The sequence below is a fragment of the Tubulanus polymorphus genome, chromosome 11, assembly GCF_964204645.1.
Source record: "Tubulanus polymorphus chromosome 11, tnTubPoly1.2, whole genome shotgun sequence".
Classification (NCBI taxonomy): Eukaryota; Metazoa; Nemertea; class Palaeonemertea; order Tubulaniformes; family Tubulanidae; genus Tubulanus; species Tubulanus polymorphus.
The window spans coordinates 13,902,562-13,922,280 of NC_134035.1; the positions used below are offsets into that span (position 1 = coordinate 13,902,562).

Below are 19,719 nucleotides of genomic sequence, written 5' to 3' on the forward strand. Positions count from 1 at the left end.
CAGTTCGGACTCTGATCCACTCCTGCTGGGCTGGACTCTGATCCACTCCAGGGCAGGGGAGGTTGCATGTAAATTCTATGCTGAAAATGGATTACTTTTTTACTACAAACTGTGTATAAATAAATGAATGAATATGTAAAATATTTAGTTTTAGTAACATATATTATCAGTTTTATACAATTTTATTTACAAAATAATGATTTTAAACAAATTATTGACAAAATTTATGAAATCATCTCTTTAAGTTTTTCTGTGCTTTAGAGTTTCAACTCGGGGTAGAATTTTACCAGTCTCAACTTTACCGCAGTAAGAGACAGAGTCTACTGTATTTCACAAACTCTTACTCAGTATTTGACACCAACTCGGGGTAGAATTTTACCGGTCTCAACTTTACCGCAGTAAGAGACAGAGTCTACTGTATTTCACAAACTCTTACTCAGTATTTGACACCAACTCGGGGTAGAATTTTACCGGTCTCAACTTTACCGCAGTAAGAGACAGAGTCTACTGTATTTCACAAACTCTTACTCAGTATTTGACACCAACTCGGGGTAGAATTTTACCGGTCTCAACTTTACCGCAGCAAGAGAGAGAGTCTACTGTATTTCACAAACTCTTACTCAGTATTTGACACCAACTCGGGGTAGAATTTTACCGGTCTCAACTTTACCGCATTAAGAGACAGAGTCTACTGTATTTCACAAACTCTTACTCAGTATTTGACACCAACTCGGGGTAGAATTTTACCGGTCTCAACTTAACCGCAGCAAGAGAGAGAGTCTACTGTATTTCACAAACTCTTACTCAGTATTTGACACCAACTCGAGGTAGAATTTTACCGGTCTCAACTTTACCGCAGTTAGAGACAGAGTCTACTGTATTTCACAAATTGTAACTCAACTGACTTAGAAGATACATTTTATCAGTATTAATATATATAAATAAATCTGGAATGATGATATTAATTTTCATGACAGAAAAATTGAAAATGCCACCACATGAAAAACACACGTATAGCCAGCTCTCTTGATTAATTTAAGTACAATATTATTTCTTCTTTTTCACTTCAACCACTACTATTGTTATCACTATGGCAGCAATAATTGCAACAATAGCCACAAATATGCATAATTTCTTGCGATACTTTTTCTGAAAGGACAAAATGTGAAAACCATTTTAAAAATCACAAATTAAGTTCAATTTTTGAGGAGATAGCAAAACGGTGACTAGTTCGCCATCTATCAGTAAGAAATAACACTATGATAATGACCTGATATTCCGATGCTTGATGTAGCTGTTTTCCACCTTCGTGGACGTCATCCGCAGCCCGAGTTACATTCGCTTCTATCGATTCTAAATTTAGAAAATACATATAAACACGATACATATCTCACAATGTGTCCAATAGATGGCGTATTGTTTTACCTATAGTGTCTCCTTGTTCGTAAACTAAATTTGCTAAATCTTTGAAAACCTCGTTTATATCAAGAATATCTCCCTGAAATATAAACAAATAAACAATGAAGTTGGGACTGTGATAATTATGTTGTTCACTTATCCAAATGACACTTGTAAAATGAATTAAAAACATAAATATTGAAATACAAATTGAGACTCAAAAATAGAGATGACTTCAGTAATGTGACGACTTGTCCAAATGATGACTTACACTTAGTGAATTGATTTAGAAATACAAATTGAGACTAAAAAATAGAGATGACTTCAGTAATGTGACGACTTATCCAAATGATGACTTACACTTAGTGAATTGATTTAGAAATACAAATTGAGACTAAAAAATAGAGATGACTTCAGTAATGTGACGACTTGTCCAAATGATGAATTACACTTAGTAAATTGATTTAGAAGTACAAATTGAGACTCAAAAATAGAGATGACTTCAGTAATGTGACGACTTTATACTTTTAGCACAGTAGAGACAGTCTGGCTTCATTAACTGACCTCTAATTGTTTAATTTGTTGTTCTCATTAACTGACCTCTAATTGTTTAATTTGTTGTTCTCGTTCTTGAGCTAATTCTACATCCATCGCTATTTGATCGTTTTCTGCTTGTATCTGCGCCTGACGTTTCTCTTCTTGTTCGAAGAAATTTTGGCGATCGTTGTCTTCATCCTGTCATCAAATAAATCAATTTCTTCATCTCAAATATTTCTTACGTAACCGATAGAATTAGAAGGGACGAGGAGAGTAATACACGCCACCTATATTTCAATCACTGAGATCTAGGTCAAAATCTAAATGTAACACTATTTAAAAACCTAAGTCCGTCAACCTCTGCAAAATGCTATCAGTAACATCTTTCATATTTCTGTTCAAATTAATCAGTAATCAACAGTAAGACCCTCAGTAACATCTTTCATATTTCTGTTCAAATTAATCAGTAATCAACAGTAAGACCCTCAGTAACATCTTTCATATTTCTGTTCAAATTAATCAGTAATCAACAGTAAGACCCTCAGTAACATCTTTCATATTTCTGTTCAAATTAATCAGTAATCAACAGTAAGACCCTCAGTAACATCTTTCATATTTCTGTTCAAATTAATCAGTAATCAACAGTAAGACCCTCAGTAACATATTTCATATTTCTGTTCAAATTAATCAGTAATCAACAGTAAGACCCTCAGTAACATATTTCATATTTCTGTTCAAATTAATCAGTAATCAACAGTAAGACCCTCAGTAACATATTTCATATTTCTGTTCAAATTAATCAGTAATCAACAGTAAGACCCTCAGTGACATCTTTCATATTTCTGTTTAAATTAATCAGTAATCAACAGTAAGACCCTCAGTAACATCTTTCATATTTCTGTTCAAATTAATCAGTTATCAACAGTAAGACCCTCAGTAACATATTTCATATTTCTGTTCAAATTAATCAGTTATCAACAGTAAGACCCTCAGTAACATATTTCATATTTCTGTTCAAATTAATCAGTAATCAACAGTAAGACCCTCAGTGACATCTTTCATATTTCTGTTTAAATTAATCAGTAATCAACAGTAAGACCCTCAGTAACATCTTTCATATTTCTGTTCAAATTAATCAGTAATCAACAGTAAGACCCTCAGTAACATCTTTCATATTTCTGTATGCATCAAACAAATCAAATCAGTATTTATCGCGATAGAATAGTAACAAATACTGAAATCAGGAACAGTCGGCAGCTCTGTAAACCCTCAAACTGTCAATGTTCTGAAATTGAAACCGGTGTGTAGAGTGTAGAAGATGGATACTTACGTTCCAACCGACAGGTGAATCTATTGCTATTAATTGCCCGGATTCTGACTGTTTTTTCACTAATGGTTTACAGGATCTAATTCTTTCAGCAACATTCTATAAAATAGAATATAATTCAACCTGTAAATATAAGCTCAGTTTGATGGGGATGAAATAATACAAGTGTTTAAATTATACTGCTAGGAACTGTTGGACCATGAGGAACTGAGTGTAGGACCATCAGGAACTGAGTGTTGGACCATGAGGAACTGTTGGACCATGAGGAACTGTTGGACCACGAGGAACTGTTGGACCACGAGGAAGTGTTGGACCACGAGGAAGTGTTGGACCATGTGGAACTGTTGGACCACGAGGAACTGTTGGACCACGAGGAACTGTTGGACCACGAGGAAGTGTTGGACCATGAGGAACTGAGTGCATTGGACCATGAGGAACTGTGCATTGGACCAAGAGGAACTTTGTCCTGGACCAGGAGATGGTTCCACTGTTCTTAATTAAAACTTAACAAAGACAAGAGGTTTAAAAACCTCGCTCAAACCAGAGAACTGAAACTGTATATAGTTTAACGAGGTGTAACTTTGACCGGGATGATTTTTACCTTTTGAATTCTGTTGTATCTTTCAACAGTTTCTCTAAATTGACTGTTCAATCGCGTTAGATTCATTTTCTGTTGCTGTTTGAACAAACAAGAAAACATCAAACGAACGAACGAATATTATTTCATTCCAAATAAAGTGTAAAAACTCACTGAACCAAGTGAAGGTTTTTCTAGTATTTTACTTACACTTGTAGCACCTGGAATTTTCTGTGAAGCTTTCAGAGTTGACAGCGTTTCTGCTATAATTCTGTTCGTTCTCTGTTGCTGTTCATGACTTTGAAACGAAAAAGATATTCAACATAAACCGAACTGAAGAGATGTAAAACTAAGTTGAGTTTGATCAGTTAGAATTAGTTAGTTCGAAATGCTGGATCCAGAATTGTTGAACTGAGTCCAGAATTGTGGAACTGAGGACAGAACTGTGGAACTGGGTCCTGAACTGTGTACAGAACTGTAGAACTGAGTGTGGAACTGTGGAACTGTTACTTACAGTTTTTCTCGATGTTGAGGAGTGTCATTTTTACTTCCTATTTGTGACAACAATCGCTCCAGTGACGTCGCTTAAATAGACAATTAATGATAACACTGTCATTAACATGCGAGAAAGATTGAGGGGGGTGAGTATTGTTACTGGAGGGAGAGGGGTCAGTATTGAGACTGGAGGGAGGGGGTCAGTATTGTGACTGGAGGGAGAGGGGTCAGTATTGAGACTGGAGGAAGGGGGTCAGTATTGTGACTGGAGGGAGGGGGTCAGTATTGTGACTGGAGGGGGGCACAAGAGGGTAACTGAAAGACAGGGGTCAGGAGTGTAACTGAAGAAGGGGGTTCGGGACTGACTTGAAGGGAGAGGGGGGTCAGGAGGAGGGAGTCAGGACTGACTTGAAGGGAGAGGGGGCCTAGAAGGAGGGAGTCTCTGAAGAGGGGGGACTCAGGACTGTCTGAAGGGGAGAGGAGGGGGGGTTATACTTACTGTTAGTATTAATCTGGAATATATTACTGCTCAGTTGGTCGTGTAATCTCTCATAGTTACCAATTCCTAGAGGTAAATAAAAAACAATCTTAGTATTCTCCGGGGCCAAGTAACCCTAACCCTGGGGGCGACCTACCCTAACCCTGGGGGCGACCTACCCTAACCCTGGCGGCGACCTACCCTAACCCTGGCGGCGACCTACCCTAACCCTGGGGACCTAGTGACCCTATAACCCCGGGCCTACAGGTATCATTCCTAGCTGTAACCCATACATCGTCTCTGGTTGGTTCTACAGTCATCGACTCACATCAGGCTGAGCATAAACAGAGCACCAGCACCAGATATACTGAGAGTTTGTACATGTAGTTTTTCCACTATTATTTAGTTCAACAAGTCTCAACTCTAAAACCACCAGCCTTGAGTCATAGTCAAACTCACAGCAGTTACAATAAATAAAGAGGAGCTTGTTTTTAAATTAAACTGAAACAGCAGCACAGATTGATGAGAGTGAGGAGACAAAGTAACAAACTGAAGAAACTCGGGAACTGACTGGATTGATGCTGATATCCACCAGCAGCAGCAGCAGCAGCAGCCCGGTTTGAACCAGGGTCATCTCTATATACAATCGATGGATCATCTCTGTATTCTTTAACCGTCCCGTATCCACCGGCTCCTCCTCGGGATGACGACATCTTCAGACTCTAGACAAACTACTCTATAAATCACAATCACTGATCACTGACATCCGCCATATTGAACTGTCACATGACTCGCATTTCCCGTGCACCGGCGATCATCTCGACCGTCAAGTGCTGCCCCTAAAAATAACGTAGACGGTGAAAGGGTGAACTAACTTGCGCCGATGTCCGAACTGGAATCGTCCGTTAGAAACCGGAAATGATTTCCCGTGTAAAATGGCGGCGCCGTTTTTTGACTTTTCTGAAACTTGAGAGAAAAAAAAACCTGAAAATTAACTCAAAAAAAGTGAACAGACCCGTGAGGAGTGAGGGATCACAGTGAGGGGATCAGTGAGGATGCCCGGTGTAAATCTAACTCCGCGTCCGACTCCCAAATTCTATTCACACCAACAAACTTTCTCCACAAAAAAGGTAACTTCTTCATTCGACAACAAATCAGGAAATGTCAAATTCATTTTTATTTGAGGTACTTGTTGAACTCTACTAATTGCTTATTGAATTATTATTTGACGGGTAAGATTCTATTTTCCAGGATTTCAACAAAATAATTGTGCTCGTTATTAGAAAGAAATTGTATAATTTAATTGCATGCAGGAAAAGAATACATACAGGAGGCTCTAACTAATTACCAACAGAAACTAGCTGTCATTCCACCCTCACCCTCACCCCCCTCCCCCCACTTGGGTTAACTGATATTGTACAATGAATTGTTGTGTTCACACAGGAAAGAGAGCGAGCAGGCGGCGGAACTCCTAGAGATTGTCTACCTCCGAAACCACCCGTGAAGAGTGCGCCACCTATTAGCCGCATTTATCTACAACGACCGGTATTAAAGGCTCAATTAGTATCATTTTTACCGGAACAACAAACAGGTTTAAATCGTTTAATTTTAAAAGTGTTGAATTCGATCGTCGAGTGTTTCTTGTTTAAATGTTTCTGTTTCTCATTGTAGGTTGTTTAACTAATTACAATCAACAAAGTGAAGAACTTTATTTTGATCAATGTTTTGAAGTTCATTCTAAACTTGGAAGTGGTTCATTCGGAGAAGTAAGTCCTGAAAACAAGTTTTACAGGGCTTAGTGGGTGGCTCCAGGATGTTCAGGGCGGCTCCATGGTCGAATGCTAAAATTGACTCCAGGCACAGAGGCTTGTTCCAGACAAAGTAGTTTGCTCCAGGCTGTTGGGTTGCTCCAGTCTATCTAAGGGGTGGCTCCAGTCTCAGAGTGGTTGGCTCCGTACTGATAGTCACATACTGTGTATTGTTGTAGGTGTTTAAAGTCCGCAGTAAAGACGATGGTAATTTCTACGCCGTTAAAAGATCACGTGATAAATTCCGCGGTGAATCTGATCGGTACGTCCCGCTTTCATCGTCGCTACGGCAACACGTAACAATACTACACTGCCAAATCTATTAATAATTGTCGATATTTTTAAATTCGGTTTCAGGTGTCGTAAATTGGAGGAAGTCGCGAAACACGAGAAACTGAAAAAGCACGAGAATTGTGTGAGATTTTATAAAGCGTGGGAGGAAAGACAACATCTATACATACAGACTGAACTGTGTCAGGCTAGGTAAATATACACTAGTGACACCTGGTGTCAGGCTAGGTAAATATACACTACTGACACCTGGTGTCAGGCTAGGTAAATATACACTAGTGACACCTGGTGTCAGGCTAGGTAAATAAACACTAGTGACACCTGGTGTCAGGCTAGGTAAATATACACTACTGACACCTGGTGTCAGGTCAGGTAAATATACACTACTGACACCTGGTGTCAGGCTAGGTAAATATACACTACTGACACCTGGTGTCAGGCTAGGTAAATATACACTAGTGACACCTGGTGTCAGGCTAGGTAAATATACACTACTGACACCTGGTGTCAGGCTAGGTAAATATACACTAGTGACACCTGGTGTCAGGCTAGGTAAATAAACACTAGTGACACCTGGTGTCAGGCTAGGTTAATATACACTACTGACACCTGGTGTCAGGCTAGGTAAACATACACTACTGACACCTGGTGTCAGGCTAGGTAAATATACACTAGTGACACCTGGTGTCAGGCTAGGTAAATAAACACTAGTGACACCTGGTGTCAGGCTAGGTAAATATACACTACTGACACCTGGTGTCAGGTCAGGTAAATATACACTACTGACACCTGGTGTCAGGCTAGGTAAATATACACTACTGACACCTGGTGTCAGGCTAGGTAAATATACACTAGTGACACCTGGTGTCAGGCTAGGTAAATATACACTAGTGACACCTGGTGTCAGGCTAGGTAAATATACACTACTGACACCTGGTGTCAGGCTAGGTAAATATACACTACTGACACCTGGTGTCAGGCTAGGTAAATATACACTAGTGACACCTGGTGTCAGGCTAGGTAAATAAACACTAGTGACACCTGGTGTCAGGCTAGGTAAATATACACTACTGACACCTGGTGTCAGGTCAGGTAAATATACACTACTGACACCTGGTGTCAGGCTAGGTAAATATACACTACTGACACCTGGTGTCAGGCTAGGTAAATATACACTACTGACACCTGGTGTCAGGCTAGGTAAATATACACTAGTGACACCTGGTGTCAGGCTAGGTAAATATACACTAGTGACACCTGGTGTCAGGCTAGGTAAATATACACTACTGACACCTGGTGTCAGGCTAGGTAAATATACACTAGTGACACCTGGTGTCAGGCTAGGTAAATATACACTAGTGACACCTGGTGTCAGGCTAGGTAAATATACACTACTGACACCTGGTGTCAGGCTAGGTAAATATACACTACTGACACCTGGTGTCAGGCTAGGTAAATATACACTAGTGACACCTGGTGTCAGGCTAGGTAAATATACACTAGTGACACCTGGTGTCAGGTCAGGTAAATATACACTACTGACACCTGGTGTCAGGCCAGGTAAATATACACTAGTGGCACCTGGTGTCGGGCTAGGTAATGAATACTGTACTACACTTGTGTGTCAGGCCAGATTAATGTCCTACTGCACACTAGTGACACCTGGTGGCTCTTCACCACAGTTGACTGCGGTGTACATCTTTGAGTAGAAAAACCACATGATTTGAAATTGGGTAAAATAAATTTGAATATGATTTATGTTACAGTTTAACAGATTATTCCGAGTTACAGCACGACATCAGCGAGAAACTCGTCTGGAATTATTTAGTAGATTTATTATTAGCCGTTAAACATCTTCACGACCACGACCTGATTCATATGGATATAAAACCTGATAATATATTCATCGGAGAGGATGGACTCGCTAAACTAGGTGACTTCGGATTAGTTATAGATATCGTCACGGTAACTACTGTTTCTCATTATTACTGAGTAGCCCAAACTCAGTTTAAACCCTAGATTTTAACTGGAAACTGGTTGCTGGTCGCTGGTTGCTGCTGGTTGCTGGTTGCTGGTTGCTGCTGGTCGCTGGTCGCTGGCTGCTGGTCGCTGGTTTTGTGATTGATTAATAACAATGAGATTTGTTTAATTGTTGTTTCTAGGGAGGAAATATTCAAGAAGCTCAAGATGGTGATTGTAAATACATGGCTCCTGAATTATTAGAAGGACGAGTTGGGAAAGCTGCTGATATATTCAGGTAATCTACTGAGCTCCCTCTCCTTCCTCTCTCCCTCTCTCATCTCTCCCCTCTCTTGAACTATTAGAAGGACGAGTTGGGAAAGCTGCTGATATATTCAGGTAATCTACTGAGCTCCCTCTCCTTCCTCTCTCCCTCTCCTCTCTCATCTCTCCCCTCCCTCCTCTCATCTCTCCCCACCTCCTTCATCTCTCCCCTCCCTCCTGTCTCATCTCTCCCCCTCTTCTGAACTATTAGAATGATGATAGTCAGGTAATCTACTGAGCTCCCTCTCCTTCCTCTCTCCCTCTCCTCTCTCATCTCTCCCCTCCCTCCTCTCATCTCTCCCCACCTCCTTCATCTCTCCCCTCCCTCCTGTCTCATCTCTCCCCCTCTTCTGAACTATTAGAATGATGATAGTCAGGTAATCTACTGAGCTCCCTCTCCTTCCTCTCTCCCTCTCTCATCTCTCCCCTCTCTTGAACTATTAGAAGGACGAGTTGGGAAAGCTGCTGATATATTCAGGTAATCTACTGAGCTCCCTCTCCTTCCTCTCTCCCTCTCTCATCTCTCCCCTCTCTTGAACTATTAGAAGGACGAGTTGGGAAAGCTGCTGATATATTCAGGTAATCTACTGAGCTCCCTCTCCTTCCTCTCTCCCTCTCTCATCTCTCCCCTCTCTTGAACTATTAGAAGGACGAGTTGGGAAAGCTGCTGATATATTCAGGTAATCTACTGAGCTCCCTCTCCTTCCTCTCTCCCTCTCCTCTCTCATCTCTCCCCTCCCTCCTCTCATCTCTCCCCACCTCCTTCATCTCTCCCCTCCCTCCTGTCTCATCTCTCCCCCTCTTCTGAACTATTAGAATGATGATAGTCAGGTAATTTACTGAGCTCCCTCTCCTTCCTCTCTCCCCTCCTTTCCCTCCCCTCTCTCCCCTCCCCTCTCCCCCTCTCTGTCTCTCCTTCCCCCTACATCTCTCCTGTCTCCTTCCTCTCTCCTTTCTCTCCCTCTCCTCTGTCATACAGCCACTCACTGAACAGTGTCTATTTGTACACCAGTCTATTATAAATGAATTGAAATGAGTTTAATTTGTTGTTATTTGTTTCAGTTTGGGAATCACTATATTAGAATTAGCGTCAGATCTAGATTTACCTCGAGGAGGCGAAGGATGGCATCAACTTCGCACCAATCAAATTCCAACTCAGTTTCTCAAAGGTAAAAATCTGTGAAACTCTTTTTGATCTACGTTGGTATTTAAAATATACTGCGTTTTGTCAATCAGTGTTTTCTCAATAATTAATCACTACAGTTAAATTCGCTAATTTGAATTGTAGGTAAATCCAGTGATTTACTGGCTATTATCAGCAGTATGATGACAATGGATCCGAACTGTCGACCGTCAGTGAATTCTATATTAGAAAATAACATCATTCAAAAGGTGAGTTTTAACTCGCTTACCACAGTTCACTTCTCTGGGGTTTTGATATAGTTAATCTGGTGCCCTACTCCCCACCCCACCCTCAGCCTGGACCCTACTCCCCCCATCCTCTGCCTGGACGCTGCTGCCCCCCCATCCTCAGCCTGGACCTTCCAACCATCCCCACCCTTCCCCCCCATCCCACCCTTCTCCCCTCTCCTAGATACTAAACACTTCACAACTACAAACACCAAACATAAACTTTCAAAAACTGATCGGCTGCATTTCACAGACTTCATCTACAAACCACCCGAATGGTGAATGTTTCTGAAGAGAGAGGGCGCTACCGGGCTGTGTAGATGATTACTGGATCTGTTGTGTAATTGTAGGTTTTAAGAAGGCGACGTTGTCAGATAATCTTCAATAAAACGGTCAGTATTTAACACCATTACTCCTCTCTATTTGTCTCTCTCTCTCTCTGTCTCTCTCTCCATCTCTTCTTCTGTCTCTCTCTTGATCCAGTAAATATCGGAGGTAATTGAATTATTTTGCAGATGCGTAAAATGGTAGAAATGTTTCGTTATTTTCTGACTGTTGTCACTAGTTTATGGTTATTAGTGACATATCCTCTGCACTATCTGATACCTGATAAACTATGTACTCCAGAAACTATCGATACAACTCATCCTCCGGAATGGGATCACAGTTTCTCCGACGGTAACAAACATACACCGTTAACAACATGATGACTTCACGTTTGTTATGACTTCACTAACAATGACTGTTTCTATTTTGTAGAAGATATTTGTGGAGTTGATGATTCAATAAATATATCTAATAACTCACTGGGAGTTCCTCTTGATAGTTCAACGTCTAGTGAACCAGATTTACTGCAACAACAAAATCTTTTTCTAGTTCCCAGGTAACAAAAACTGTACCTCCTCTCACCCTCTACACCTCTCTCTCCTCTAAACCTCCCTCTCTACACCTCCCTCTCCTCTAAACCTCCTTCTCTACACCTCCCTCTCCTCTACACCTCCCTCTCCTCTACACCTCCCTCTCTACACCTCCCTCTCTACACCTCCCTCTCCTCAACACCTCCCTCTCTACACCTCCCTCTCCTCTAAACCTCCCTCTCCTCTACACCTCCCTCTCTTCACCTCCCTCTCCTCTACACCTCCCTCTCTAAACCTCCCTCTCTACACCTCCCTCTCCTCTACACCTCCCTCTCTAAACCTCCCTCTCCTCTACACCTCCCTCTCTACACCTCCCTCTCTACACCTCCCTCTCCTCTACACCTCCCTCTCTAAACCTCCCTCTCCTCTACACCTCCCTCTCTACACCTCCCTCTCCTCTACACCTCCCTCTCCTCTACACCTCCCTCTCTAAACCTCCCTCTCCTCTACACCTCCCTCTCTACACCTCCCTCTCTACACCTCCCTCTCCTCTACACCTCCCTCTCTAAACCTCCCTCTCCTCTACACCTCCCTCTCTACACCTCCCTCTCTACACCTCCCTCTCCTCTACACCTCCCTCTCTTCACCTCCCTCTCTACACCTCCCTCTCTACACCTCACCCTCTACACCTCCCTCTCCTCTAAACCTCCCTCTCCTCTACACCTCCCTCTCTTCACCTCCCTCTCCTCTACACCTCCCTCTCTTCACCTCCCTCTCCTCTACACCTCCCTCTCCTCTTCACCTCCCTCTCTACACCTCCCTCTCTACACCTCCCTCTCCTCTACACCTCCCTCTCTAAACCTCCCTCTCCTCTAAACCTCCCTCTCCTCTAAACCTCCCTCTCCTCTACACCTCCCTCTCTACACCTCCCTCTCCTCTACACCTCCCTCTCTACACCTCCCTCTCCTCTACACCTCCCTCTCTAAACCTCCCTCTCCTCTACACCTCCCTCTCTACACCTCCCTCTCTCTCTACACCTCCCTCTCCTCTACACCTCCCTCTCTACACCTCCCTCTCCTCTACACCTCCCTCTCCTCTACACCTCCCTCTCTACACCTCCCTCTCCTCTACACCTCCCTCTCTACACCTCCCTCTCTACACCTCCCTCTCTACACCTCCCTCTCCTCTACACCTCCCTCTCCTCTACACCTCCCTCTCCTCTACACCTCCCTCTCTACACCTCCCTCTCCTCTACACCTCCCTCTCTACACCTCCCTCTCTACACCTCCCTCTCTTCACCTCCCTCTCCTCTACACCTCCCTCTCCTCTTCACCTCCCTCTCTAAACCTCCCTCTCCTCTACACCTCCCTCTCTACACCTCCCTCTCCTCTACACCTCCCTCTCTAAACCTCCCTCTCCTCTAAACCTCCCTCTCCTCTACACCTCCCTCTCTACACCTCCCTCTCCTCTACACCTCCCTCTCTACACCTCCCTCTCCTCTACACCTCCCTCTCTAAACCTCCCTCTCCTCTACACCTCCCTCTCCTCTACACCTCCCTCTCTACACCTCCCTCTCCTCTACACCTCCCTCTCTACACCTCCCTCTCCTCTACACCTCCCTCTCTACACCTCCCTCTCTCTCTACACCTCCCTCTCTACACCTCCCTCTCCTCTACACCTCCCTCTCTACACCTCCCTCTCCTCTACACCTCCCTCTCCTCTACACCTCCCTCTCTACACCTCCCTCTCCTCTACACCTCCCTCTCCTCTAAACCTCCTCTACACCTCTCTCTCCTCTACACCTCCCTCTCCTCTACACCTCCCTCTCTACACCTCCCTCTCTCCTTATTTTCCTCTCTATCAGTACCCTCTCCAACAAAAGTTGTGTAATCACTTACCGGTAACTCTCTCCATCTCCTCACTCCTCTCTCTTTTTCCCTCCTCTCCTCACTCCCTTTCTCCTCTCTCCTCTGTTCTCTCTCCTCTCTCCCCTCTCTCTCTCCCTCTTCTCTCTCCTCCCTCTCTCTCCTCTCTCCCTCTCCCTCTCTCCTCACTCCATCTCTCCTTACTCCCTCCCTCTGTCTCCCTTTCTCTCCATCTCTCCTCACTCCCTCTCCCTCTCTCCTCTTTCCCTTTCTCATCTCTCTTATTTTTATTTCAGTATTCCCCCTGTTAGATGTTACACTACTCCTGGTTTATTATGTTTCAGTATTCCACCTGTTAGATGTTACACTACTCCCGGTTTATTGCGACACAAACCAAAATTATTTACCCCAAAAAATTCTTCTCCAATCCGGTGAGTAAAATATCACTCTCTCACTACGCCGTACAACAATATATCTCCGGTTGCTAAGTGATTTCGATTTATTCTTCCTCAGTTCGGTTGATTTAAGCGATTCATCGTGGAACGCTAGTTACGACTCTCCTAACAATAGTTTCCACGACGACGAAGAATACGACTTCAAAATGAAAACGAACATCGGACCAAAAAATCTGATCAAGGTAAAGATGGCCGACTCTCTGAATCTCCCTATGACATCATCAGATTACATCATCCTATTTGTTTTATATCGGAGCCTATCTGATGATGTCATAGGGGTATTTATCGTAGTGTAGAGCGTTATATTGTTGTGATTGTTGCTAAGGGTAACTATGTATTGTTTATATTCGATAGGTTTTTGAAGAAGCGTCGACTGAAGAGGATTAAAGAGGAAAGGGAGGAGGAATCTCTGTATTCATACATAATATATCTAGTCACCCCCTCTACCTACTCTCCCCCTTGTCTTAGATAATCCCCTCGTACTAGTTCTAGCTGTAGTTCATAGATGGAGCTAGCGTTATATGCTGTTGTATTCATTCCATTACATTTTGTATATTTTGTATAAAATAAAAATTGAATAGAAATGAATTGACGTCTGATCTCTTTATCTGGAGGAATAATGTTCGGAGACAATCTGCAAGTTCTTCCAGGACCGGACACTGACCAGTCTGAGGAATATGATATTGACCTTGAGAGCAGTCTGAGGAATATGATACTGACCTTGGGAGCAGTCTGAGGAATATGACACTGACCTTGAGAGCAGTCTGAGGAATATGATCCTGACCTTGGGAGCAGTCTGAGGAATATGATCCTGACCTTGAGAGCAGTCTGAGGAATATGATCCTGACCTTGGGAGCAGTCTGAGGAATATGATACTGACCTTGGGAGCAGTCTGAGGAATATGATCCTGACCTTGAGAGCAGTCTGAGGAATATGATCCTGACCTTGGGAGCAGTGTGAGGAATATGATACTGACCTTGGGAGCAGTCTGAGGAATATGATACTGACCTTGAGAGCAGTCTGAGGAATATGATCCTGACGTTGAGAGCAGTCTGAAGAATATGATCCTGACCTTGGGAGCAGTGTGAGGAATATGATACTGACCTTGGGAGCAGTCTGAGGAATATGATACTGACCTTGAGAGCAGTCTGAGGAATATGATCCTGACGTTGAGAGCAGTCTGAAGAATATGACCCTGACCTTGGGAGCAGTCTGAGGAATATCATACTGACCTTGGGAGCAGTCTGAGGAATATGATACTGACCTTGGGAGCAGTCTGAGGAATATGATACTGGGCTCAGGAGCAGTCTGAGGGCGAGACGCCCGGCTGGATTCAGAGTTGTGGGGCGAGACGCCCGGCTGGATTCAGAGTTGTGGGGCGAGGCGCCTGGCTGGATTCAGAGTTGTGGGGCGAGACGCCCGGCTGGATTCAGAGTTGTGGGGCGAGACGCCCGGCTGGATTCAGAGTTGTGGGGCGAGGCGCCTGGCTGGATTCAGAGTTGTGGGGCGAGACGCCCGGCTGGATTCAGAGTTGTGGGGCGAGACACCCGGCTGGATTCAGAGTTGTGGGGCGAGGCGACCGGCTGGATTCAGAGTTGTGGGGCGAGGCGCCCGGCTGAATTCAGAGTTGTGGGGCGAGGCGACCGGCTGGATTCAGAGTTGTGGAGACGCCCGGCTGGATTCAGAGTTGTAGGGCGAGGCGCCCGGCTGGAATCAGAGTTGTGGGGCGAGGTGCCCGGCAGGATTCAGAGTTGTGGGGTGAGGCGCCCAGCTGGATTCAGAGTTGTAGGGCGAGGCGACCGGCTAGATTCAGAGTTGTGGGGCGAGGTGCCCGGCTGGATTCAGAGTTGTGGGGCGAGGTGCCCGGCTGAATTCAGAGTTGTGGGGCGAGGCGACCGGCTGGATTCAGAGTTGTAGGGCGAGGCGCCTGGCTGGATTCAGAGTTGTGGAGACGCCCGGCTGGATTCAGAGTTGTGGGGCGAGGCGCCCGGCTGTTCTTTTCCATCAAATTCAAAATCAAAGAAGCCAAAATTCTTAACACAGAAATCTAAATTTATATAAATTTATTGCAACAAATATTTATTCATTCTTTGATTCATTATGCCAATACAAAATACTGTTATAATACATTGATAAACAATTAATTAGTTCAATTAGTTTTAGTTAATTAGATAATCTAAGTACAGAATGCTTTAACTCACAATGGAAAGCTGTTTGCGCTGTGGTTTGAACGGAATAAATACAATATACATATAGTGTATACAGTGTATACAGTGTACACAGTGTATACAGTGTACACAGTGTACACAACTATACATACAGTGTACACAGTGTACACAACTATACATACAGTGTATACAGTGTACACAGTGTATACAGTGTACACAGTGTACACAGTGTATACAGTGTACACAACTACACATACAGTGTATACAGTGTACACAGTGTATACAGTGTACACAGTGTACACAGTGTACACAACTACACATACAGTGTATACAGTGTACACAACTACACATACAGTGTATACAGTGTACACAGTGTATACAGTGTACACAGTGTACACAGTGTACACAACTACACATACAGTGTATACAGTGTACACAGTGTACACAGTGTATACAGTGTACACAGTGTACACAACTACACATACAGTGTATACAGTGTACACAGTGTATACAGTGTACACAGTGTATACAGTGTACACAGTGTATACAGTGTACACAACTACACATACAGTGTACACAGTGTATACAGTGTACATAACTACACATACAGTGTACACTGTGTACACAGTGTATACAGTGTACATAACTACACATTCTACATTCATAAATGCATGAAGTTAAAATCACTAAAGGGTTAATGTCATAATTAATTAATATATTCATACACGGCGTAGATTTTAATAAACACTAAAAATATACATTCCCAGAGTGGTCAAAACAACCCCTCCTCCTAGAGTGGTCAAAACGACTCCCCCTCCTAGAGTGGTCAAAACAACCCCTCCTCCTAGAGTGGTCAAAACGACTCCCCCTCCTAGAATGGTCAAAACAACCCCTCCTCCTAGAGTGGTCAAACTTCTCCCCATGCCGGAGTGGTATAACTGTTATTATCTCCCCTTCCCAGTGATACAATGAGTGGTTTCATGCTATAAAAACAGTTCATATCGTCTAAAACTCTTAGCTTCAAAAATGGACACAATTAAGGAAAATTATTTATCAATTTTGGCGAAAGTTTAAAAGTAAAAACGTCCCGCGCAGGAGACTGAGAGTGAATTCTAAATGTGTTGAGTTTCAGTGTTATAACGGCTGTGATTGTTAGTGATCGATATCGGACACAATCTCCACGCGTTTAACATTATCACGCACACCTGCGAACACTTCTTAAACACTTCAATAATCGGTATACAAACCGTTCCCATAGCGACCATAACGTTATAACAAACCATCAAACATGGCTGAAGACAACCGTTAAAACAAACCGTTAAAATCGGCTTCAACAGATAATCGGCGAGAGAATTCAATATTCCGTAAATTAACGGATAAACGATACTTCGAAGGATGAATTTGATGAATTCGACGATGAAAACGATGATGACGGAGACGATCAGATGAAAAACGGCGAAACATTCGCGAAATCCTCGTTTCACGTGTGGAATCAACCTATAATAAAACAACAGCAGCAGCAGCGTTAGAGCACTGATTATCACTGATTATCACTGCACAGATTATCACTGCACAGATTATCACTGCACAGATTATCACTGCACAGATTATCACTGCACAGATTATCAGAAATAGAACTGGATTATGTATGATATTTGTAATACTTACTTCTGACTGATTTTTTCCATTTTGATATTTGAATGATCTTCAATCGCGTATAAATATTCTTTCTTCTCTTCAGCGAAATAATAAACATAACTTTCATTTCTGTAACAGACATGGTCGTTATTAGTTACAACATTGAACAGGTTTGGGTACGGGCCAGCAGCCCGCGGGCACGGAGGAATCTGATTGGATACTTACTGATGTCGTTGTAATTGATGATGTAATTGATGTCTCGGTGATTCGGGCCACGGACTCTCGTAGTGAGGTTGTACGTCAGTAACCGTAGCGACGTGAGGAGCGGCCGGAGGGCTCGTTGCCGTGGAGCTGAATGAAACTGCTGCTGCGTCGTCCTGTGAGGCTGAATTACTCTATAATTACAGCATAGAGATACTAACATTAGTTACAGAACCACCACAGCGCCCCCTAACCATCCCTCTAGGATAGCTGTGACCTTAACTACTCACCTTTTTCGGTGTTTTTTGTTTTGATTTAAATTTATCACGCCAGTTCGATGATGACTTCTCTTCTGCAAAACATAAATAAACCATAAAACAAGTTCGACAGTTCCACAATATCCACAGTTTCCACACATGAAGTTTTATTCACAGAAATTCAATTCACCTTTTTTCTCGGTGTTTTTGATTTGATTTGCTCTGTGCATGTTATCGCGCAGCTGAGCGAGTGTTTGTTCCTCGGCCTCCGAGTCGTCCCACGATCCTAAACCTACAACGCAACAATACAACCATTATACACCGTTACCATAGTTACCACCACCACCACCGATATAGTGACGGAATAGTTACCTGGGTCGTAAGTGGTACCTTTGCGATGTTTGCCCGGGGGATCTGTATATACGGGTTGAGGAGTGTTACGAGCCTCTAAAATTAGACAATACTCATCATTTCTATGGTAATAGTTGCTAGGCGCTATAGAAACGGTTGTTTACGTACCGGTTATTGCCGAACTGAAATCGTACGGAGGAGGATGCCCTGGCGAGTGAGTAGGAGATGAAACTCGAGGTCGCGGAGTCGGACGTTCTTCGTCGCTATAACGCTGCCCCCTGGTGTCGTTAAACGTAACCGCGTTCATCGATCGTGGAACTGATTTCACGGTCGAAGGACTGCTCCGACTGCTGCTACCTCTACTGCCCCCTAGTGGCTCGTCGTTGAATCGCGTTCGCGATCCATTCAGTAGTTTTTCAGAGTGATTTTTCGACGGGGCTGAAAATATAAAAACATTTGCGTCACAATCAACAGTTGTCCACCCATCCCTCTCGGCACTCCCCCTCCCCTCCCTCTCTCCCTCTCCCCTCCCTCTCTCCCCTCCCCTCCCTCTCCCCTCCCTCTTGGCACTCCCCCTCCCCTCCCTCTCTCCTCCCTCTCGACACTCCCCCTCCCCTCCCCCTCCCCTCCCTCTCCCCCTCCCCTCCCTCTCCCCCTCCCCTCCCTCTCTCCCTCTCCCTCTCTCCTCTCTGCTATCAGTATCAGCACTCCCTTCTCCCTTCCCTCTCCCCTTCCTCCATTCTCTTACCACCATTAATGTTGTTCGTTGTATTTGATGATGATTTTTTCTGTTTTGTCGTTGATGTGAATTCATCGTCTGAATCGAACTCTATTTTCGGCGCTGTATCGCCCTTAGTAACGCGTGTACTGTCACCGGTGGCGACGCGAGGAGTTATAGCTTCAGCAGTCGTCTCGTCCCAATCTGATTCACTCTCCATCTCTCAACCAAACCTCACTAAGCGCCAGTCGTCTGATTACTGATTTATCTTGTCAAATTACTGGAAAATTCTAATAAAAATAAAGTGAAAATGATGTTTTGATTGAAGAAGAAAGAATGAAAATGAAATGGCGATCTTTTTATTTTGGAAAAAAACAGTATAAAAACAAATTCTGGCATCGTTTCATTCACCTATTTATGAATATCGTGTAGTTCTGTGCGTTTAGGTATTTATTAAAATACAGACTGCCGATATTCTGGAATAAATTGTATTTGAATTTACAAGATGGCGGAACAATTCAAATCAAACATTTATTGATTGATATGAAAATTGATGATAAATCAACTTAGGGCAATTCCTAAATTTAAACTTAATCTCAATACAC

General features: G+C 43.3%; 3 protein-coding genes across 3 annotated transcripts; 1 reads left to right on the plus strand and 2 right to left on the minus strand.

Annotated features, from left to right (window-relative positions):
- Positions 1 to 153: 153 nt before the first annotated feature.
- On the minus strand, positions 154 to 5,625 carry LOC141912687 (syntaxin-7-like). Its single transcript, XM_074804018.1, has 10 exons — positions 5,384 to 5,625; positions 4,834 to 4,899; positions 4,354 to 4,423; positions 4,050 to 4,137; positions 3,864 to 3,938; positions 3,266 to 3,361; positions 1,999 to 2,133; positions 1,426 to 1,498; positions 1,271 to 1,353; positions 154 to 1,149 (listed from the first exon to the last, which is right to left on the minus strand). Exons 1-10 carry the CDS (start codon positions 5,523 to 5,525, stop codon positions 1,048 to 1,050), a joined length of 930 nt encoding a protein of 309 aa, XP_074660119.1. The 5' UTR covers positions 5,526 to 5,625; the 3' UTR covers positions 154 to 1,047.
- A 125-nt stretch (positions 5,626 to 5,750) lies between these two features.
- LOC141912795 (membrane-associated tyrosine- and threonine-specific cdc2-inhibitory kinase-like) lies at positions 5,751 to 14,353 on the plus strand. Its single transcript, XM_074804191.1, has 15 exons — positions 5,751 to 5,942; positions 6,256 to 6,403; positions 6,484 to 6,578; positions 6,800 to 6,882; positions 6,978 to 7,103; positions 8,678 to 8,876; positions 9,074 to 9,168; positions 10,257 to 10,363; positions 10,483 to 10,586; positions 10,955 to 10,996; positions 11,120 to 11,282; positions 11,364 to 11,487; positions 13,671 to 13,757; positions 13,840 to 13,963; positions 14,136 to 14,353. Exons 1-15 carry the CDS (start codon positions 5,868 to 5,870, stop codon positions 14,166 to 14,168), a joined length of 1,605 nt encoding a protein of 534 aa, XP_074660292.1. The 5' UTR covers positions 5,751 to 5,867; the 3' UTR covers positions 14,169 to 14,353.
- Positions 14,354 to 16,472: 2,119 nt separating this feature from the next.
- LOC141912753 (uncharacterized) lies at positions 16,473 to 19,601 on the minus strand. The gene is made up of 9 exons (XM_074804134.1): positions 19,526 to 19,601; positions 19,145 to 19,404; positions 18,565 to 18,834; positions 18,418 to 18,492; positions 18,236 to 18,337; positions 18,079 to 18,140; positions 17,813 to 17,982; positions 17,618 to 17,716; positions 16,473 to 17,446 (listed from the first exon to the last, which is right to left on the minus strand). The coding sequence occupies exons 2-9, from the start codon at positions 19,332 to 19,334 to the stop codon at positions 17,062 to 17,064; spliced, it is 1,353 nt and encodes a 450-aa protein (XP_074660235.1). The 5' UTR covers positions 19,335 to 19,404; positions 19,526 to 19,601; the 3' UTR covers positions 16,473 to 17,061.
- Positions 19,602 to 19,719: the final 118 nt, after the last annotated feature.

Bases quoted from the DNA above. Each gene is read 5' to 3' on its own strand.
- LOC141912687 (XM_074804018.1), bottom strand. From the start codon at position 5,525: ATGTCGTCATCCCGAGGAGGAGCCGGTGGATACGGGACGGTTAAAGAA. The intron at 4,138-4,353 runs GTAAGTAACAGT...TTCGTTTCAAAG, and splicing joins CCTCAACATCGAGAAAAACT to TCATGAACAGCAACAGAGAA. The intron at 2,134-3,265 runs GTAAGTATCCAT...ATTTGATGACAG, and splicing joins ATTCACCTGTCGGTTGGAAC to GATGAAGACAACGATCGCCA.
- LOC141912795 (XM_074804191.1), top strand. From the start codon at position 5,868: ATGCCCGGTGTAAATCTAACTCCGCGTCCGACTCCCAAATTCTATTCA. The intron at 5,943-6,255 runs GTAACTTCTTCA...GTGTTCACACAG, and splicing joins AAACTTTCTCCACAAAAAAG to GAAAGAGAGCGAGCAGGCGG. The intron at 11,283-11,363 runs GTAACAAACATA...TCTATTTTGTAG, and splicing joins GGATCACAGTTTCTCCGACG to AAGATATTTGTGGAGTTGAT.
- LOC141912753 (XM_074804134.1), bottom strand. From the start codon at position 19,334: ATGGAGAGTGAATCAGATTGGGACGAGACGACTGCTGAAGCTATAACT. The intron at 18,338-18,417 runs GTAACTATTCCG...GTTGCGTTGTAG, and splicing joins AGGTACCACTTACGACCCAG to GTTTAGGATCGTGGGACGAC. The intron at 18,141-18,235 runs GTGAATTGAATT...TATGTTTTGCAG, and splicing joins CAAAAACACCGAGAAAAAAG to AAGAGAAGTCATCATCGAAC.